This window comes from Muntiacus reevesi, chromosome 1 (assembly GCF_963930625.1).
Source record: "Muntiacus reevesi chromosome 1, mMunRee1.1, whole genome shotgun sequence".
Classification (NCBI taxonomy): Eukaryota; Metazoa; Chordata; class Mammalia; order Artiodactyla; family Cervidae; genus Muntiacus; species Muntiacus reevesi.
The window spans coordinates 186,648,931-186,664,361 of NC_089249.1; the positions used below are offsets into that span (position 1 = coordinate 186,648,931).

The 15,431-nt window shown below is 51.3% G+C and overlaps 1 protein-coding gene across 2 annotated transcripts in view; it reads left to right on the top strand.

Moving 5' to 3' along the window:
- The window catches only part of BRD4 (bromodomain containing 4), an 86,604-nt gene that overhangs the window by 46,026 nt on the left and 25,147 nt on the right, over positions 1–15,431 (top strand). For both annotated transcript variants that reach the window (XM_065917558.1, XM_065917559.1), the window contains exons 2-6: positions 6,789–7,107; positions 10,644–10,781; positions 12,110–12,245; positions 13,722–14,011; positions 14,676–15,038. In XM_065917558.1, coding sequence (XP_065773630.1) covers positions 6,823–7,107; positions 10,644–10,781; positions 12,110–12,245; positions 13,722–14,011; positions 14,676–15,038 — 1,212 coding nt within the window. In that variant the 5' untranslated portion in view covers positions 6,789–6,822. The remainder of the gene's footprint in view (positions 1–6,788; positions 7,108–10,643; positions 10,782–12,109; positions 12,246–13,721; positions 14,012–14,675; positions 15,039–15,431) is intronic.

A 15,431-nucleotide genomic window follows, 5' to 3' on the forward strand; every position in this document is an offset into this window, starting at 1 on the left:
TGGAAGATGGAACATTGTTGAATATAGTAGGGTATAACATCAATTACCTTGCGCTGATAGTTCCCACTGTGACACTCTGTGGTGCCTCAACAGTCAGTCTTTGAACCAGGATACTGACCATCCAAGTTTTCTTCATCTTTTTCTTATTCCTCTAAACTGGGAACATGCTGTAAGATGCTTGTTGGGAGTAGGTCCAGAATTTGACACCCTGTGGGGTCTTTCAGCCTTTGGGTTGAAAACAATAGGTGAAATCCTTTTCCTGTCCCTTGACCTTCCCCTGTCTCAGCCCTGTACCCGGGGGCTCCTGCGTCTCAGCCACAGGTCAGTGTGAAAACGGGGAACTGCATTTTTGAATCTTTCAGATGTAAAACTTCGGTTGAATTAGTTGAAGACGATTTATACTTGTCATGTGAATTTAATTAATAAATTCCTCCATATCTGCAGATTTATAAGTGACTTTTCAGCCTCCTCTCTCTAAAGAGAGCTCTGGTGCTGAGAGCTGTTCATTTCCTGCAGGACTCAAGAGCAGACAGAGAGCCACCCTGTGTTCACACAGGGTTTTACCCTGTCCCCGCGCATCCCATCTTCTGCATCTGTAAACAGCATGCTGCTGTGTGCAGGTATAGTTGAGGATGAAACTGTATTCCAGGCAGGAATGAGGTTCTTCATAGTTTTTACCTCCTGGTGTCCCTAGAATCAGACCTCAGTGCCTCTTCCGCCCCCCACCCCCCACCCTGTGCTCCTTTCACTGTCTTCCCTGCTCCACAGTCAGGGACTCACGGAGGACACGCGGCCAGTGGGGTCACATGCACTTGCACTGGTGTCTCTCCTGCCTCCAGGCCTGTGCCTGTGTTACTGCATCAGTGGTACCTTCCCCTGTCCATCGCAAACCTTGTCTCTCTCCACCTTATCCACCATAGGAGTGCCCATCCCCTCTGTCAGTGGTCACAGCAACCCTGCCATTCTTTTTCACGGTACTTGCCCAAGTGTTGCTTCATCACTCAGAGGACATCATGTGGACTACAGAGTCCCCAAGCATGGCTTGTAGCTCAGATGGGATGCATTGGCTGAGCAAGTGAGACTACAGGAGTCACGTTTTCCATGTGAGAATGCAAGCTGGTTTCCTTTTCCAGAGTTGTGAAATTGAGCTAGAAGCCCCAGAGTAACCGTTGTGTGTGGTCAGTGTAGGGTGACTTCAGTACTTGAGTCATTGAGTAACTACCTGCTGTGTGCTAGGAGGACAAGAGTGAAGTCAAGATGGCCCTCGGGCTCCCAGCTGCGTATGTTGGGGAGGCGACCATCAAAACCACAAGACATGTCAGGGAAGCACCAGATACAGCAAATGAAAGGCGTGAAGGTGACAAGAGAAGGGGCCCATCGTGGCCCCCATGTTGTTTGGTGTGTTGATACTAGGCACTGGGACAGTGCAGGCTAGGGACAACTGCCGTGGGACCCATTTACTTGATGTGGCAACCCAATTGGATCTGTACCTTAAAAAAGTCATCCTGGCTCTCACACAGCGCTGCTCACCAGTGCCTCTCTTGGTCCATAACAGATTAGAGATCCTTGTTGGTTTCCCTGGTGCTCTTGCTGCAGTATGAATCAACGGCTTCTGAAAGTTTCTTAAGGAGTTTACTTGCCCAGTTCTTAGAGGCTCGAAAGGATGTTTTAGCTTCTGTCACAGACATATTGGTTTAAAATAGAGATGAAGCAAAGTTAAGGGTCAGATTTTCTGTAGAAAAAGTATTCATTCTTTGAGCAGAAAATTTAGCTTCCTTGGCTCAAGGGCCCATGTGGGCCTGGCTTGAAGGTGAAGGAAAATGGTTTGGTTATGTCCAGAGCCCACCATCCTTTGGCTTTGCTGACAGTCCACTTGAAAAGAGAGAAGGCACAGCCCAGCCCTGAAGCTTTAGAAGTCATTTACTTTGACTCTTTCTTGCCTTGGGGACACTGCTTGAAGATTTCCAGAATGTCATTACTTAATGGAAACTATGGGGTTGTCTCCTCCTGGTGGGATGTGGTTGGCTCCACCCCTGGTTGGCTCCACCACCGGGCGGCCTGCATTCTTGTAGCTGATAGAGTGCCACCGCCCTAGAGCCCGGCTGTCTCCTTGGGGTGGGGTGGCTTCTGTCCCTTGCCTGCCGGAACTCAACCTGGCATAGGCTTGGCTGTGTCATTTACGAGCTTCTTTCTGGGAGAGAGCTAAGAGGAGAAACCAGAGTGCACGTCAGTCTTTATCCTCACTTAATTCCCCCCTTCATGATGAGGCCACAGTTAACATTCATCCCCTGTGCTCCTCTGGACATGTTGGTCCTGCTGCATAGAAACCGTCCCCCAGCCAACTCCACGTGTTCTTTTTTTTTTTTTTTGATTTATTCTCCAGATGTTGTTAAACCCCTCTGACATATTTCCATCTCTGTGTGCTGCCCCTCTGTCCGTGCTTGTGTCCCACACTTAGCATATCTTGTGTCTCTCTGTACCTTGCTTGTGGCCACCAGACAAAAGGCTCCTGGCCAGCTGTTGTGTTGCCTGTGTCATTTGTCCTTCTGTCTTCCCTGTATTGGCCCAAAACTCCAGTTTCTATTTCTGCCCAATAAATGATTGCTTTCATTCACTTACTTGTGGAGGGCTTCAAGGGATCACTGCATAGTCTCCGCCGTCTTGGGGATGCCTCTCCATCCTCACTCCCTCTTCCAGCAGTTTCCTGCAAATTTTCCTAGCCTACTGGCTTCCCTGGGCTTCCCTAGTTGCTCAGCTGGTAAAGAATCCCCCTGCAATGCAGGAGACGCCCTGTTCAGTTCCTGGGTTGGGAAGATCCGCTGGAGAAGGGAGAGGCTCCCCACTCCAGTGCTCTTAGGCTTCCCTGGGGGCTCAGCTGGCAGAGAACCCACCTGCAATGCCAGAGACCTGAGTCTGATCCCGGGGTTGGGAAGAGCCCCTGGAGAAGGGAGCATCTCCCCTCTCCAGTATTCTGGCCTGGAGAACTCCATGGACTGTATAGTCCATGGGGTTGCAAAGAGTCAGACACGACTGGGCGGCTTTGACCTTCACTGGCTTCCCCACCTGGAACCTGCAGCAGGTCTCGCCTGGTTCCCTCTGAATGGGACCATAGGGCAAGGCCAAGTTGCTCTCACAACTCCCACTTTATTTTCCTATTTTGATACTTGTATCCTTTACTATGTTGTTTTCTAATTAGTTTACTGTTTTGTTTCTAGTACCTTTATTTTGAAATAAAGCTAAATCAGAAGTCACATATGGATAATCAGTAACATTAGAAACCATGAGAACAAAACAGTGTTGTTAAATTTCATCCAGAAAATAGTATTATTGTCTGCTGACACCTCTAAGTACAACCTTTAACACTGGTACAAACAGGGGCTTTCCTTAGCAATGCTGGGGTGAGAATAAAAAGAAATGAAGATGGGAATAAGTAAGTAAATGGCAGCTGCGTAAAGGCAGTCTGCACTCCTCTGCTGCCTTCAGGGACACGGTTCTGTGAACTCCTGGCTGAACTTTGCCATGTCATATTACTTTGCGGGTGGCTGTAAGACCCAGCTTCTGTGGGATTGAAGTCCCACTCTTTTATCACCTGAACCTCAGAATTAGAGAAATGTCTTCTCTTGTCCTTGTCACTCACTTCAGGAGTGAAGGCATACATTTTGTGTGCGAGGTTCCGCACGCGGCCAAACGCAGCTTCCAGGGTGCCGCCTCCCTCTCTCACACCCTTCGGCTGCCCTCCACACTGCTTCACCTGAGGTCAGCAGTGAAGGGCTCTCAACCGGATTCATTCCTTCCTCTCGCAAAACACTCAGTGTTGAGTGATTCAGCCTAACCCCTTGTCCTGTCTTCCCCTCTGTTCTCTGAGCACTTTCTGATGAGTACACACCTCATCCCACCCAGCTTTTGGATGCTTCCCCTCCCTGAATCAGTCTGTGGCCTCCTTCCTTCTTTCACTGGGGTGCGTTTACTCAGCTCAGGGCTCCAGGATCCACCTCCTCCTCTCCAGGCTCCCAGCCTGCTACCCTGCTCCCATTAGGAGCGCCTCAATCCCCACTGTCCCACCACAGCTCACTGCATGACGCATTTTCAGGACCACATGGCCCTTAGTTCCCGCCATACTTGTACCAGAAGTACCCTTGGTGGAGAAAGGAAAGTGCCTTGTACCCTCAGAGCATGAAGCAAACCTGTCCTGTCCCGTAGTTGTGCTTCTGAGAGCTTGTGCTTTTGCACTGTTCACTGGCCTGCCATCAGATTGAGTTCCTTCGGGAAGTGCTGCTTCGTGGCCCAGCTCCTAGCACACGGCTCTCACGGCTTGGAGGGTGCTTCCCACAGGCTGCTGGCCCATCAGTCTCCCTCATGCTTTTATGCCAGACACCTCTCTGGTTTTAACTCTGGGTGTCCCTTCACCGTCTCCAGCACTGTGTGCAGGAGAGGTACCAGGAATCAGTTTTGCACCTGCAAAACCCCTTTTCGTGTAAGCGTTGTTAGAACTGGGTTGGTATTCTCCTTGTATAAAACTTAGAGGTTGCCATAGGAGCTGTCCCTTCCCTCTTGGGTCTTGGGAGTTACCTGGAGGGCATAAACCTTAAAGTCTTACTAGCCTATTGGAAGCAGTTGGGCTTATTGAATAGTTGCATGACCACCTCTAGACACCTGACTGGCACTGCTGTAACACAGCCTTCCTCTAGCATTGACAATATTGACCTTTCTTGTGAGCTAAATGATTAATGACTTATTCAGGGTGATGGATTTGTTTGTTTGTTTGTTTTGAGTGATTGGTATTCCATCTCAGAACACGCAAATGGTGCTCTTAAGTTTTATATCTATATGGTGAAAGGGGGTAGAGAACCTTTCAAAGCAAACAAGTATTCAGATCGCTAGGATCCACAGTCTGCCATGGGATGGCCATGGGCTCCCCACGTGGGTTCCTGCCCCCACATCAGCTTTTTCTTTGGAGCAGCGCTCTCTTCTTGGGTTCTCTAGCCTCTTGATAGCTAGGTCTGTGGTCAGCCAGAGCACCCTGGAAGGAAAGTGGTCTCCCTGTCGGCTTTGTCAGGCCTCAGACCAAGAGGTTCAGCTCTCCACCACCCCCCATGACGGACTTCACTACTGAGTTGCTTTTATGTAGTGAGTTCTTACCTTGTGCATTTAAAATTCAGTAATTTGCCGGTCCTTCCTTGGAAGGACTGATGCTGAAACTAAAGCTGCAATACTTTGGCCCCCTGATGTGAAAAGCTGACTCATTGGAAAATACCTTCATGCTGGGAAAGATTGAAGGCAAAATGAGAAGGGGGCAGCAGAGGATGAGGTGGTTAGGTAGCATCACTGACTTGGTGAACTTGAATTTGAGCAACTTCTGGGAGATAGTGAAGCACAGAGGAGCCTGGCTTGCTGTAGTCTGTGGGGTCACAAAGAGTCAGACATGACTTAGCGACAGAACAACAACAGTAACGTTTTGCCAGAACTGCATTTGTGGAAACCATTGTGAAAGCCTTGTTTTAAATTACACTTGGACTGAACCAGAATGCCTAGTATGTGCTGAGTGTCTTCCAGAAAGAAAGCTGGGACAGAGCCAGCCAGCTTGCCCCATTTTTTCTTGTCCCCTTTGCCTACCAGAGTCCTATAGTCCCTCTTTCCTTAAGCCTTTGCCTGAGTTTCTCAGCTATGAAGGTTTTCTTACCCTCACCGAACTCCTGGGTTTATTACTGGAATTTCTCATTACATGCAAGCAGCTCCTGCCTCACTTTCTGATTATTCCTTCTTCTTGCTAGTAGTAAAGTGTCAGAAAAGTAGTGCACAAAGAATGCAAATGATCAGTGCGCTTTTAAACAGATGTTTCTTCTCATTAAAAGAGTGAAGAGTAAGGGGTGGGTTAGTGTGTTTTCTGAGGGGCAGTTTGGCATTAGGAACATGAACCCACTGCCCTGTGGCTGTCCTGTTACTATAACTGGACAGGTGCACAGTCACCATCGTAGGGATGCCCATAGTATGGCTTGAAGCAGGGGTTGTTGAGGGCAGTGCATGGACACAGTGCTAATAAGGCACTGATTGGGGGGAGGGAGGGGTCACATGTGCTGTCCCCCACCCCGAGCCCCCAAAGAATCACAGGAAGTGCCTCTCTATCCCTTTATAAACAAACTTTGAAAAGCTGGTTAATAAAACAGTTAGGTCAAGTATGGATTCATTTTTATGTTATCAGCAGTTACCGTGTGGTATTTCTTTAATCCGCAAGCATACATTATTTAAGTTACCAAGAAAATATTTTTCGTGTGAGCACTCAGCAGTGGATTGCATGGGCTAAAAAGGAACAGGCAGTCTGGCCTTACTGCTTGGCCCCCACTCACCAAGTGGAATTACAGATACGGCTAGATGTTTCATGAGCCGCAAATACAAGAATTTTAATGAAGAGATAATTTGAGGGTTGCAAATCATCCTCTCTCACACACAGTGTCCACTAAAAACTCAAGAGGTGAAAGCTTGGTTTATTGTATCCACCCTCCCATGAACTCCGTAGCTCCCACAGCCCCTTTCAGCACCTGGCTGACTCTAGACTCCATGGCCTGGCCCGCACAGTTGGTTCCTGGTCTCTCTCCCCTACTGGATGATGAATCTTTGAGGGGAGCAGACAGTGGGGCCTTTTCAGTCAGTGCCTGGAGTGTCTCTCCAGCCGACCCAGTCGGTCTTCATCAGAGGGGCTCTGCCTTTGGAGGCCAGAGCCCAGGGGGCTGTGTCACTGTGAGTGGCTCCCCTATGCTGCCTCGTCTCTGACAGTGGCTTTTCCTTTGTAGATTGCCCGGTGAAGAATGTGATGGGATCAGTAGCATGTCTGCGGAGAGCGGCCCTGGGACGAGATTGAGAAATCTGCCAGTAATGGGGGATGGACTAGAAACTACCCAGATGTCTACAACGCAGGCCCAGGCCCAACCCCAGCAAGCCAACACAGCCAGCACCAACCCCCCTCCCCCGGAGACTTCCAACCCCAACAAGCCCAAGAGGCAGACCAACCAACTGCAATATCTGCTCAAAGTGGTGCTCAAGACACTATGGAAACACCAGTTTGCGTGGCCTTTCCAGCAGCCTGTGGATGCCGTCAAGCTAAACCTCCCTGTGAGTAACCTGGGCAGGGTCCAGGGCTGCCGTCCTCCAGGTCTCCTCCCATGTTGCTCCTGTGAGGGTGGATTGATGAAACTCCAGTATGCTTGAGTGAGTGGTTTTAGCAGTCCTGATAAATGGAAGTGGGGAAAGAGGAGAGGTGCTGACTGGATTAAATAGTAACTGGTTTCTTTGATGTTACGATTCTGGGACATATTGTGTGACGAGGTAGGAATAGAAGTGGAGGGGTGCTTGCAGCTTGCCCTTGCTTCAGGGGAGCTAAAGTGGGGTCACTTGGTGGTCCAGGCCCTCACTCCTCAGACTTGGTTGGCCAGATTGACCCAGTAGGTTCAGCAGACATGGTTGGTCAAATTCTGAGAATTGGCTGGCTGCAGTACCTGTTCTGCTACTGGCATCCTCATTGTCACTCGGAGCATGGGGTGGGGAAAGGTAGCAGAATGGAGCCAGGTACACGGAGGTGGCCTGGATTGGAGGGGGTTTGTGTTGTGGCCATGCTACACTTGCTGCTGTTCTTTTAAAAGTGCACCTATTCTTCTCCTTTCTCCTTTGTGAGCTTTCTCTTTGCCCACATTCCTAGCAAATATCTCTGGAAACTGAACTTCTGCCTTTAACTGAACCTTGGGGAGGAAACAGGATAAACGTGTTAATTTTTTCTGTCTTCAAAGCATCAAGGACTAATTGTCTTTAAATTGTCTTCTGCTGTTTGCCAAATCCCACACACACCTGGGCAAGGGAGTTGCAATTAGATGATTGTTGCGGCTGACCCAGATGTGAGTCTGCAAAGCAGAGCTACACTGCTGTGGACCCCAGCCTCTGCCCAGCACCTGGTTTCAAGGAAGAGGGATCCATCAGTGCCGCCTTCCTTGCTTGACCGTCGCTGTCTCTCTGACAGCTGTCAGTACTGTCTGTCCATTGAACACACATCGTATGCACTCAGGAGGAGAGTCAGGTGGGGCGCTGCAGGCCTGGGTCATGAACTGGCAGAGCAAAGCGAGTGGGAACAAAAGAAGGGTCCTCATGGAATCTGGGCTCCAAAGGTCACTCTCCTCATTGAGCACAACCAGGAGTAGAGGCCGTGGGCCCCGTCACTGGAAGGAGGCTCTTGGGAGAGCTTGCGGTACTAGCTTCTAACTAGACAGAGGGCTGGGCTGTGCAGGATCCACAGGTGAGGTGACCTTCCTATAGAGCACATGCAAAGAGTGGGGAGAGAAGGCGCTGCGACTGGAGTCCAAGGGGGCCGGCGGCTTTTATAGCACTGGAGGGAGCAGGAGGCTAGGAGGATCACCAACAGAGAGCAGCCCCCCAGGTATCCACATCAGAGACTACAGGAAGGTCAGAGAGCTAAGGATTCCACCCTGACCCTCCGTTGACCTTTAGGAGGGCATTGGTGACCTTAGGAAGATGTGGCGCAGAAGTAGAAACCAGATTCGCACTGGTGTGAATAGGAAGGTGAGGATGTGAAGCCTCCGTTTCAAGAAATTTGACTTTGAAGGGAAAACGTGGCAGGGCCAGGTGAAGGAGGGAGGGTTTGGTTTGTTCAGGTAAATGCAGAGGGAGCAGAGGCATGGAGAGCTAAGAGGGTGAAGACTGAGGAGAAAGGGCGTCAGTGGACCAGAGATGTGGAGAAGGCAGCATGCCTGTCAGTAGGACAGACAAGGGTGTGTGTGGGCTGTCAGGCTAAGTGGTTGGGAGTTTGAGGTCATTCTCTGAAGTGGAGGCCAGGCGCCCCTGGGGTCCCAGTGTGACTTGGTGTCACCCTCAGCAGCTCCAGTGGAGGAAGAGGAGGCTGGGGGGTGGTGGCACTGATCCGGTGTCTTCACAGAGCTGGCTGAGCTAGGGGCTAACCCAGAGGGCTGGGGCAGGGCTCTTCGGCTGGGGACAGTGTCATACTGAAGCCCAGTTTTCCAGGGACAGTCCCCTCCCCAGGAAATGGGAATAGGGCCATCCCAGACAAGAGCTTGTTCTTTTTCTGTTTTCTGATCCCTTCCAGATCTTTCCAAGTCTTGGGCTCTGGTCCCCGAAGGACTTAGCAGAATGCCTGCTTCTGTCCCTGGGCACAAACATGCAGATGGTCGTCTTGCCCCTTATGCCCCTGCCTCCCTTTCAGCGCCCCCGCGCTCACCCTCGCCTATTGGCAGCTGGCCTCCTCCTCCCTCTCTGTCCTCAGCTTCTGTGCTGTTGGGCCTCACACTGCTTTCCACACGCCAGGGCCGCTTCAAGCACCTGGCACCAGTCTCAGGTGGTGACACCGCGGTCCTTGGCCATGGAATAGATTCTGAATTTCCCCCAAGGCATTTATATTTGGACTTGGTTCTCTCGGGAAAGGTGGTCAGAGCAAATACAGTGTAGAAAATCTCTCTCAGTCCCCTCTTGAGGCTTGCTTGCCAGGGTACCTAGGCCTGTGCCTGCAGCCCCGTTTGGAGCCAGGGGTGTGAGCTGTGTCAGCTCTCAGGTGTATGCCAGCGACTTCTGTTCCTTTCTCATGGGCGTCAGAGCAACTCAGAACCTCACACCCTTGGCTCACTTTTTCAGCACTGCCTGCCTCTGTTCCTGGGCAGGACCTCGGTGCTTGCCAAAGCACGGACTTGCACCGCTGCCATCAGGCTGCCCCGGGACATGACACGGTTCTGATACTCCACCTGGGCCTGATTGTAGGGGCCTCAGAGAGAGTGGCCCTCGGTGGGGCTGGCTGGCTATGTGCAGCTGCGCCTTCTCGCCTGCCCCTCTGTGGCCCTTCCTCCTGGAACCCAGGCACTGTCTGATCTGTCCCCAAATCCTCCTGTGGTTGGTTTTTAAAATGAACATTTGCTTTTAAGATAGGTTTCGATTTGGGGAAAGGGATGATGGTAGAAGAGAATTTGATTGGAAGGGCTCTCGCCACATCTACACCTGCTGTCTGATGTCTTCTGTTCAGCACTTGTACAGTAAGATCCAGAGGTTTGAGGAGTGGGTCTGCTGGAATTTTGAGTTTTTGTTTTTTTGTTTTTTTTTAAACTAAGAATTGTGAGGACTCCATTTGATTCCTCATCTGGCACTTAACCTGGTTTGTTGTTGAACTGTATGTATCCAGAGATACTAGTGGATCCTTAGTGATAGACTGTATGTAGGTGAAAGGAATGGAAGTGAGATGAACTGAAGATAGAGGCTTTTGCTCCGTGGCACTTCAGTGTGACAGGAAGCAAGGGGTCCAGTTTGTTTTGGTGGGCTGGAAAGTATTTTATGGATGTGGATAATTTCATATGGTAGGGAGAAGGTAGAAACTACCGTGGGTTATTTTACCAGATGATAACCACTTTTTTAAAGGTTGACCGACTTTCCCTGTTAGTTATTCTGAATTGCCACTCAGCTTTTAGCAGCTCTTCTGTGAACCACTTTATCTTGGAGTCCACCCATGAGATGGCTCACTGAGGCGGTAGAAGAACTTAGGCCTGCGTGTCTGTGGTGAGACGTGGGGTGAGAGCCACGCCCCACCGGTGAGTGCTGCCTGGTTGCGGAGGTGACGTTGACCTTTCGCTTTCTCTGCTCTCCAGGATTACTATAAGATCATTAAAACACCTATGGATATGGGAACAATAAAGAAGCGCTTGGAAAACAACTATTACTGGAATGCTCAGGAATGTATCCAGGACTTCAACACTATGTTTACAAATTGTTACATCTACAACAAGGTGAGATGCGGGGGCTGGTGTAGAAACAGAAGGCAGAGGAGGTGGTGGGCATGTCTGAACCCATGGGCAGGGGCACTGGGTGCAGCTGGGACTGCATTCTGAGCAGAGAAGACCACTGGTGGCAGAGGTAAATGGGACTGTTGGTTTTGTGTATGAACTGGGTATGTGTCTTCTGAGGCCAATAACCTTTTGGTTATGTTTCCAAGCCGTCCTTGTTAGCTGGAAGCATGTGCTTCTGATGCCCTTGGGACGTTGGTTCTTGAGCATATCTAGTAGAGAAGATGTGAAAAGGACAGTAGAGAATCACTAAAAAATTTGTTAGGATGACTCAAATTGTCAGGAAGGAACCTCCTAAAATGGAGAAAAATGTAAAGAAAGTGAAAGCTGCTCAGTCGTGTCCGACTCTTTGCGACCCCATGGACTGTTTAGTCTGTGAAATTGTCCACACCAATATACTGGTGTGGGTAGCCGTTCAGTTCTCCAGGGGATGTTCCCAACCCAGAGATTAAACAAAACAGATCTCCCACATTGCAGGCGGATTCTTTACCAGCTGAGCCACCAGGGAAACCCAGTTGTAAAGAAAGGTGTGCTCAAACAGAAACCTAAATGTGAGAGAGGGTACAGTGTGCGGCCTGCTGCATCTGCAGCTGTGGACATGACCATCAATAATAGCTTGTGGCTGTAGAATCAAGTATCCCCTTGTAGGGTCTTACATGTAGGCCTAAAGATCACGTCTTAACCCAGTAGCCAAGCCATTCATCTTGGCTATGCCATGAAGCCAGATCATTTGTTTAAAGTCTCAGCTCTCATCGCTCGCTAGGATTAAGGGAAATATGTACAGGTAGGATTCTCCATTTAGAGCTGAGTGGGTTGAAGGATGTTACAGGTGAGGTGGCAGAGTGGGACCCATAAGGCAGTGAAGAATGGGCATTTCCCCAAGCCTCAGTGAGCTGCTTTGGCAATACCCTGGGGAACGTTATTGGAGCCCTGCTCATATATCCTATGTAATCCAGGTAATTCTGGTGAAATTGCATTGTGTCAAGGGAGGGACCCCTGTTTGTGGTTGGCAGTGCTTGACAAATAATGAAGGCATTAGGATGGTTTCTCAGGCCAGAAGTTAAAAGGCTGGAGAGGCAGCAGACTTGCAGGCCTGTGAAGCCTCAGCAGTGCCAGGTAGCATAGCTGTGTTGTGGCCCTTTGGAGTTCAGATTGGAGGACTCCAAATACGACGCTCCACACTTAGGGACCTAGGATGGGGAGCTCTTGTTCTGTCTAGAAAGGTGGGGAGGGCTTTCCAACCCTCACTGTGTGTGTGTCTCCTCTTTTAGCCTGGAGATGACATAGTCTTAATGGCAGAAGCTCTGGAGAAGCTTTTCTTGCAAAAAATCAACGAACTGCCCACTGAAGAAACCGAGATCGTGATAGTCCAGGCGAAAGGACGAGGACGCGGGAGGAAAGAAGCAGGTAGGGTACCCGCAGCGGCTCCACTGTGCGGCAGCGGGAGCGGCTGTGCCTTCCTAGTCGGCCAGCCTCCCCCAGGGCCCCTGGGGGCTAGAGTGGAGGGAAGGCGGCTGTGTTACATGCCCCCTGTGTTGGTGCTGTTTGGGATACGGTGGAGCCAGCGCAGAGGGTCATACGACCCTCCAGCACAGTAGAAAACATTGGGCCTTGCCTGTCTCGATGGACTTCAGTTGAAAAGAAAGTGTGGCTTTTTTTTTTTTTTTTAATTACTTTGAAATTATTTGAGTTCTTCATCCCACCAATGCCATAGATCATCTTTTTCGTTTTGGATAAAATTAATCTGATCAGGGGTAGTCTTAGTCTTAACTAATCCTAGAGCCTTAAGGTTTGTCACTTGGGTTATCTTAATCCACTTGTGTCAGAGTCATACTTGCTAACTGGATAGTCTTCTGAAGTCAGACTCTCTCTGTCTTAGCTCCCACCCCACCCCTGCCCCCCAGCCTGACACACCATTCTGAAGCCCAGTTGGTAGGGAGTAGCCTACTCGTGAAATGTTTCTGTCCAGGAAGTTTTCACAGCTGCCTTCTGCATCTTGCCATCTGTAGCACCCAAATTGCAGAAAGATGATGCTTGCAAGGTGGCCTGTGCTGTGAGTTGTTTGCTTCTTTAAGGCGCAAGCTTTCACCTGACTTCCTGTCTTGCGTGGAAGGAATATTTTCATGGGAGTGAAGGGGGTTGGCTGTCTCCCCTGCAGTGCTGAAGGGTAGCCAAGGAGAGCTGGTCTTGAGGGTCACCCCTTAGCTGTGGAACCTGCCCATGGGTGTCCAGTATACTCAGAACCAAGGAGCCCCACCCTCCCTGTTGGGAGGGATTTGGGGTTCACCTGGGTAGCTGTGGGGCCTTGTGTGTTTTGGCTCACCCACATTGCTGCAAGGAGGCCGTGTGAGCCAGTCCTAAAGGGCAGCAGCTGTCCAGCCTGCCCCTGTGATTCAGAGGGATGGGGGGCTGCCAGTTTCCAGAAACCTTGGCTTGGGCTGCCGATCCCGGGCTCTTGCCAGAAACGCTTACTCAGAAGGCAGCGTTTCTGGGAATGAGGACAGCTCTGCCTGTAAGTGCCAAGGAATATTTTTTTGCTATCGCTGTCCTGGTGCTAAGTCTCAGTGTGAGTTTCCTGTTCCTTTGGCTCAAGCCTTCGTGCTCATGAAGGGGTCTTTGTGCCTGAGTAAGGACATGGAGCCAGGACACCCCAGGAAGTGTGGAATGTGGCGTGCCGCTGCCCTTGGAGCCTCCTGGGACAGGTGGACAGATTTGTCTGAGGGCCAGGGAGTTCGGGCTGCTCCGTCTCGCAGACAGATCCCTCTGGTGACTCTTTGTACCGTGCCCGTGGCACTGTGTGCTCACTGCGTGTGGCCGTGTCCCCACAAGGCCAGGCAGCGTGCACGCCTGGCATCTCACCCCTGTTGCTTTTATGGTTGACAGGGACAGCGAAGCCTGGTGTCTCTGCGGTACCGAACACGACGCAAGCGGCAACTCCTCCGCAGACCCAGACCCCTCAGCAGAATCCTCCACCTGTGCAGACCACACCTCACCCCTTCCCTGCCGTCACCCCAGACCTCATCGTCCAGGCCCCTGTCATGACCGTGGTACCGGCCCAGCCGCTGCAGACGCCCCCGCCAGTGCCCCCCCAGCCACTGCCCCCCCCTGCGCCAGCCCCCCAGCCCGTGCAGAGCCACCCGCCCATCATTGCAGCCACCCCACAGCCTGTGAAGGTGAGTGTCCTGTGCGTGTGTGACCCAGCCTGGCCACTTTGTAGCTCCGCTACGTCAGAAGGGGGGAGAAGAACCCCCTTCCCACTCCCCCAGTTGCAATGAGACTTACAGGAGACAGTCAGCCATCCTTGCCAATGCTTCTGGCTCCCAGGGCACTTGTGGGTATTTCGAGGGGGCATCAAGCTATGTTTAAATCAGCACAGCCTGAAAGCTGCTGACCCAGAGATTCTGTAATTGAGTAACACCTCCCAGGTGGTTGCTGCCCCCTTCCCAGTTCTAATTTGGACTGTGTGTTTGCAGTTCCTGTCTAAATAGTCTCTGAAATGTGCCTTCTGTTGGTGGCCAGTGACAGGGATGGGCTCGGGAGAGGTCCCTGGCCTGTAGGAAATTTGCTTTCAGAAGTCTCTTTGGCCTTTGGTGAGCAGATCCCACACTCGGTTATGTGCTTTCTCCTGCGACTGGCTGGGTCCTGTCCCAGCTGCAGAACAGAGTGGTGGGACAGGGCCTCCCTGTTTTCAGTCCTTCACCTGTGGGATTACCTTTGGGCTCTGTTCACTGTGAGAATTGAGACCCTAGAAAGGACTTGGCTTCAGAAGTGACCCAGAGGGCCCGCTGTGCCAGCCGCTGCCTCTGACCATGCCTGTCGCGCCTGTGCTCTTGGCAGACAAAGAAGGGGGTTAAGAGGAAAGCGGATACCACCACCCCTACCACCATCGACCCCATTCATGAGCCGCCCTCGCTGCCCCCGGAGCCCAAGACCGCCAAGCTGGGCCCCCGGCGGGAGAGCAGCCGGCCTGTTAAACCCCCGAAGAAGGACGTGCCTGACTCGCAGCAGCACCCAGCGCCAGATAAGAGCAGCAAGGTCTCAGAGCAGCTTAAGTGCTGTAGCGGCATTCTTAAGGAGATGTTCGCCAAGAAGCACGCGGCTTACGCCTGGCCCTTCTACAAGCCCGTGGACGTGGAGGCACTGGGCCTGCATGACTACTGTGACATCATCAAGCACCCCATGGACATGAGCACAATCAAGGTGAGTGGATGTGTCCCTGAAGCTGGGGAAGGGACCCCTTAGAACCGGAAAGACCAGCACCTCTGAGGCCTGTGCAGGAGGAGGACCCAGTCTCAGGAGCTGTCTAGATCTCCTCACCAACCCAAAGCAGCCCAGCGCCCCCTGCTGGGCATCGTGGAGGGTGCAGCCTCTGAGATCGTGGGAGCATGTTGGTCACGGACAGCAGTGCTGCCCCTTCCCTCATCTGAGGACTAGCCCTCTGTGGTCTTGAGGCCCAGTGCCCATAGACATCTTCACGTGGTAGGTGCTCCAATAGGGTATGGAGAGTGGTGACTTTGACAGGCTCTTAAGAGGTATATGAGTGCTGGCATTTTAAATATGTATATATATATACACACACACACACACACATAT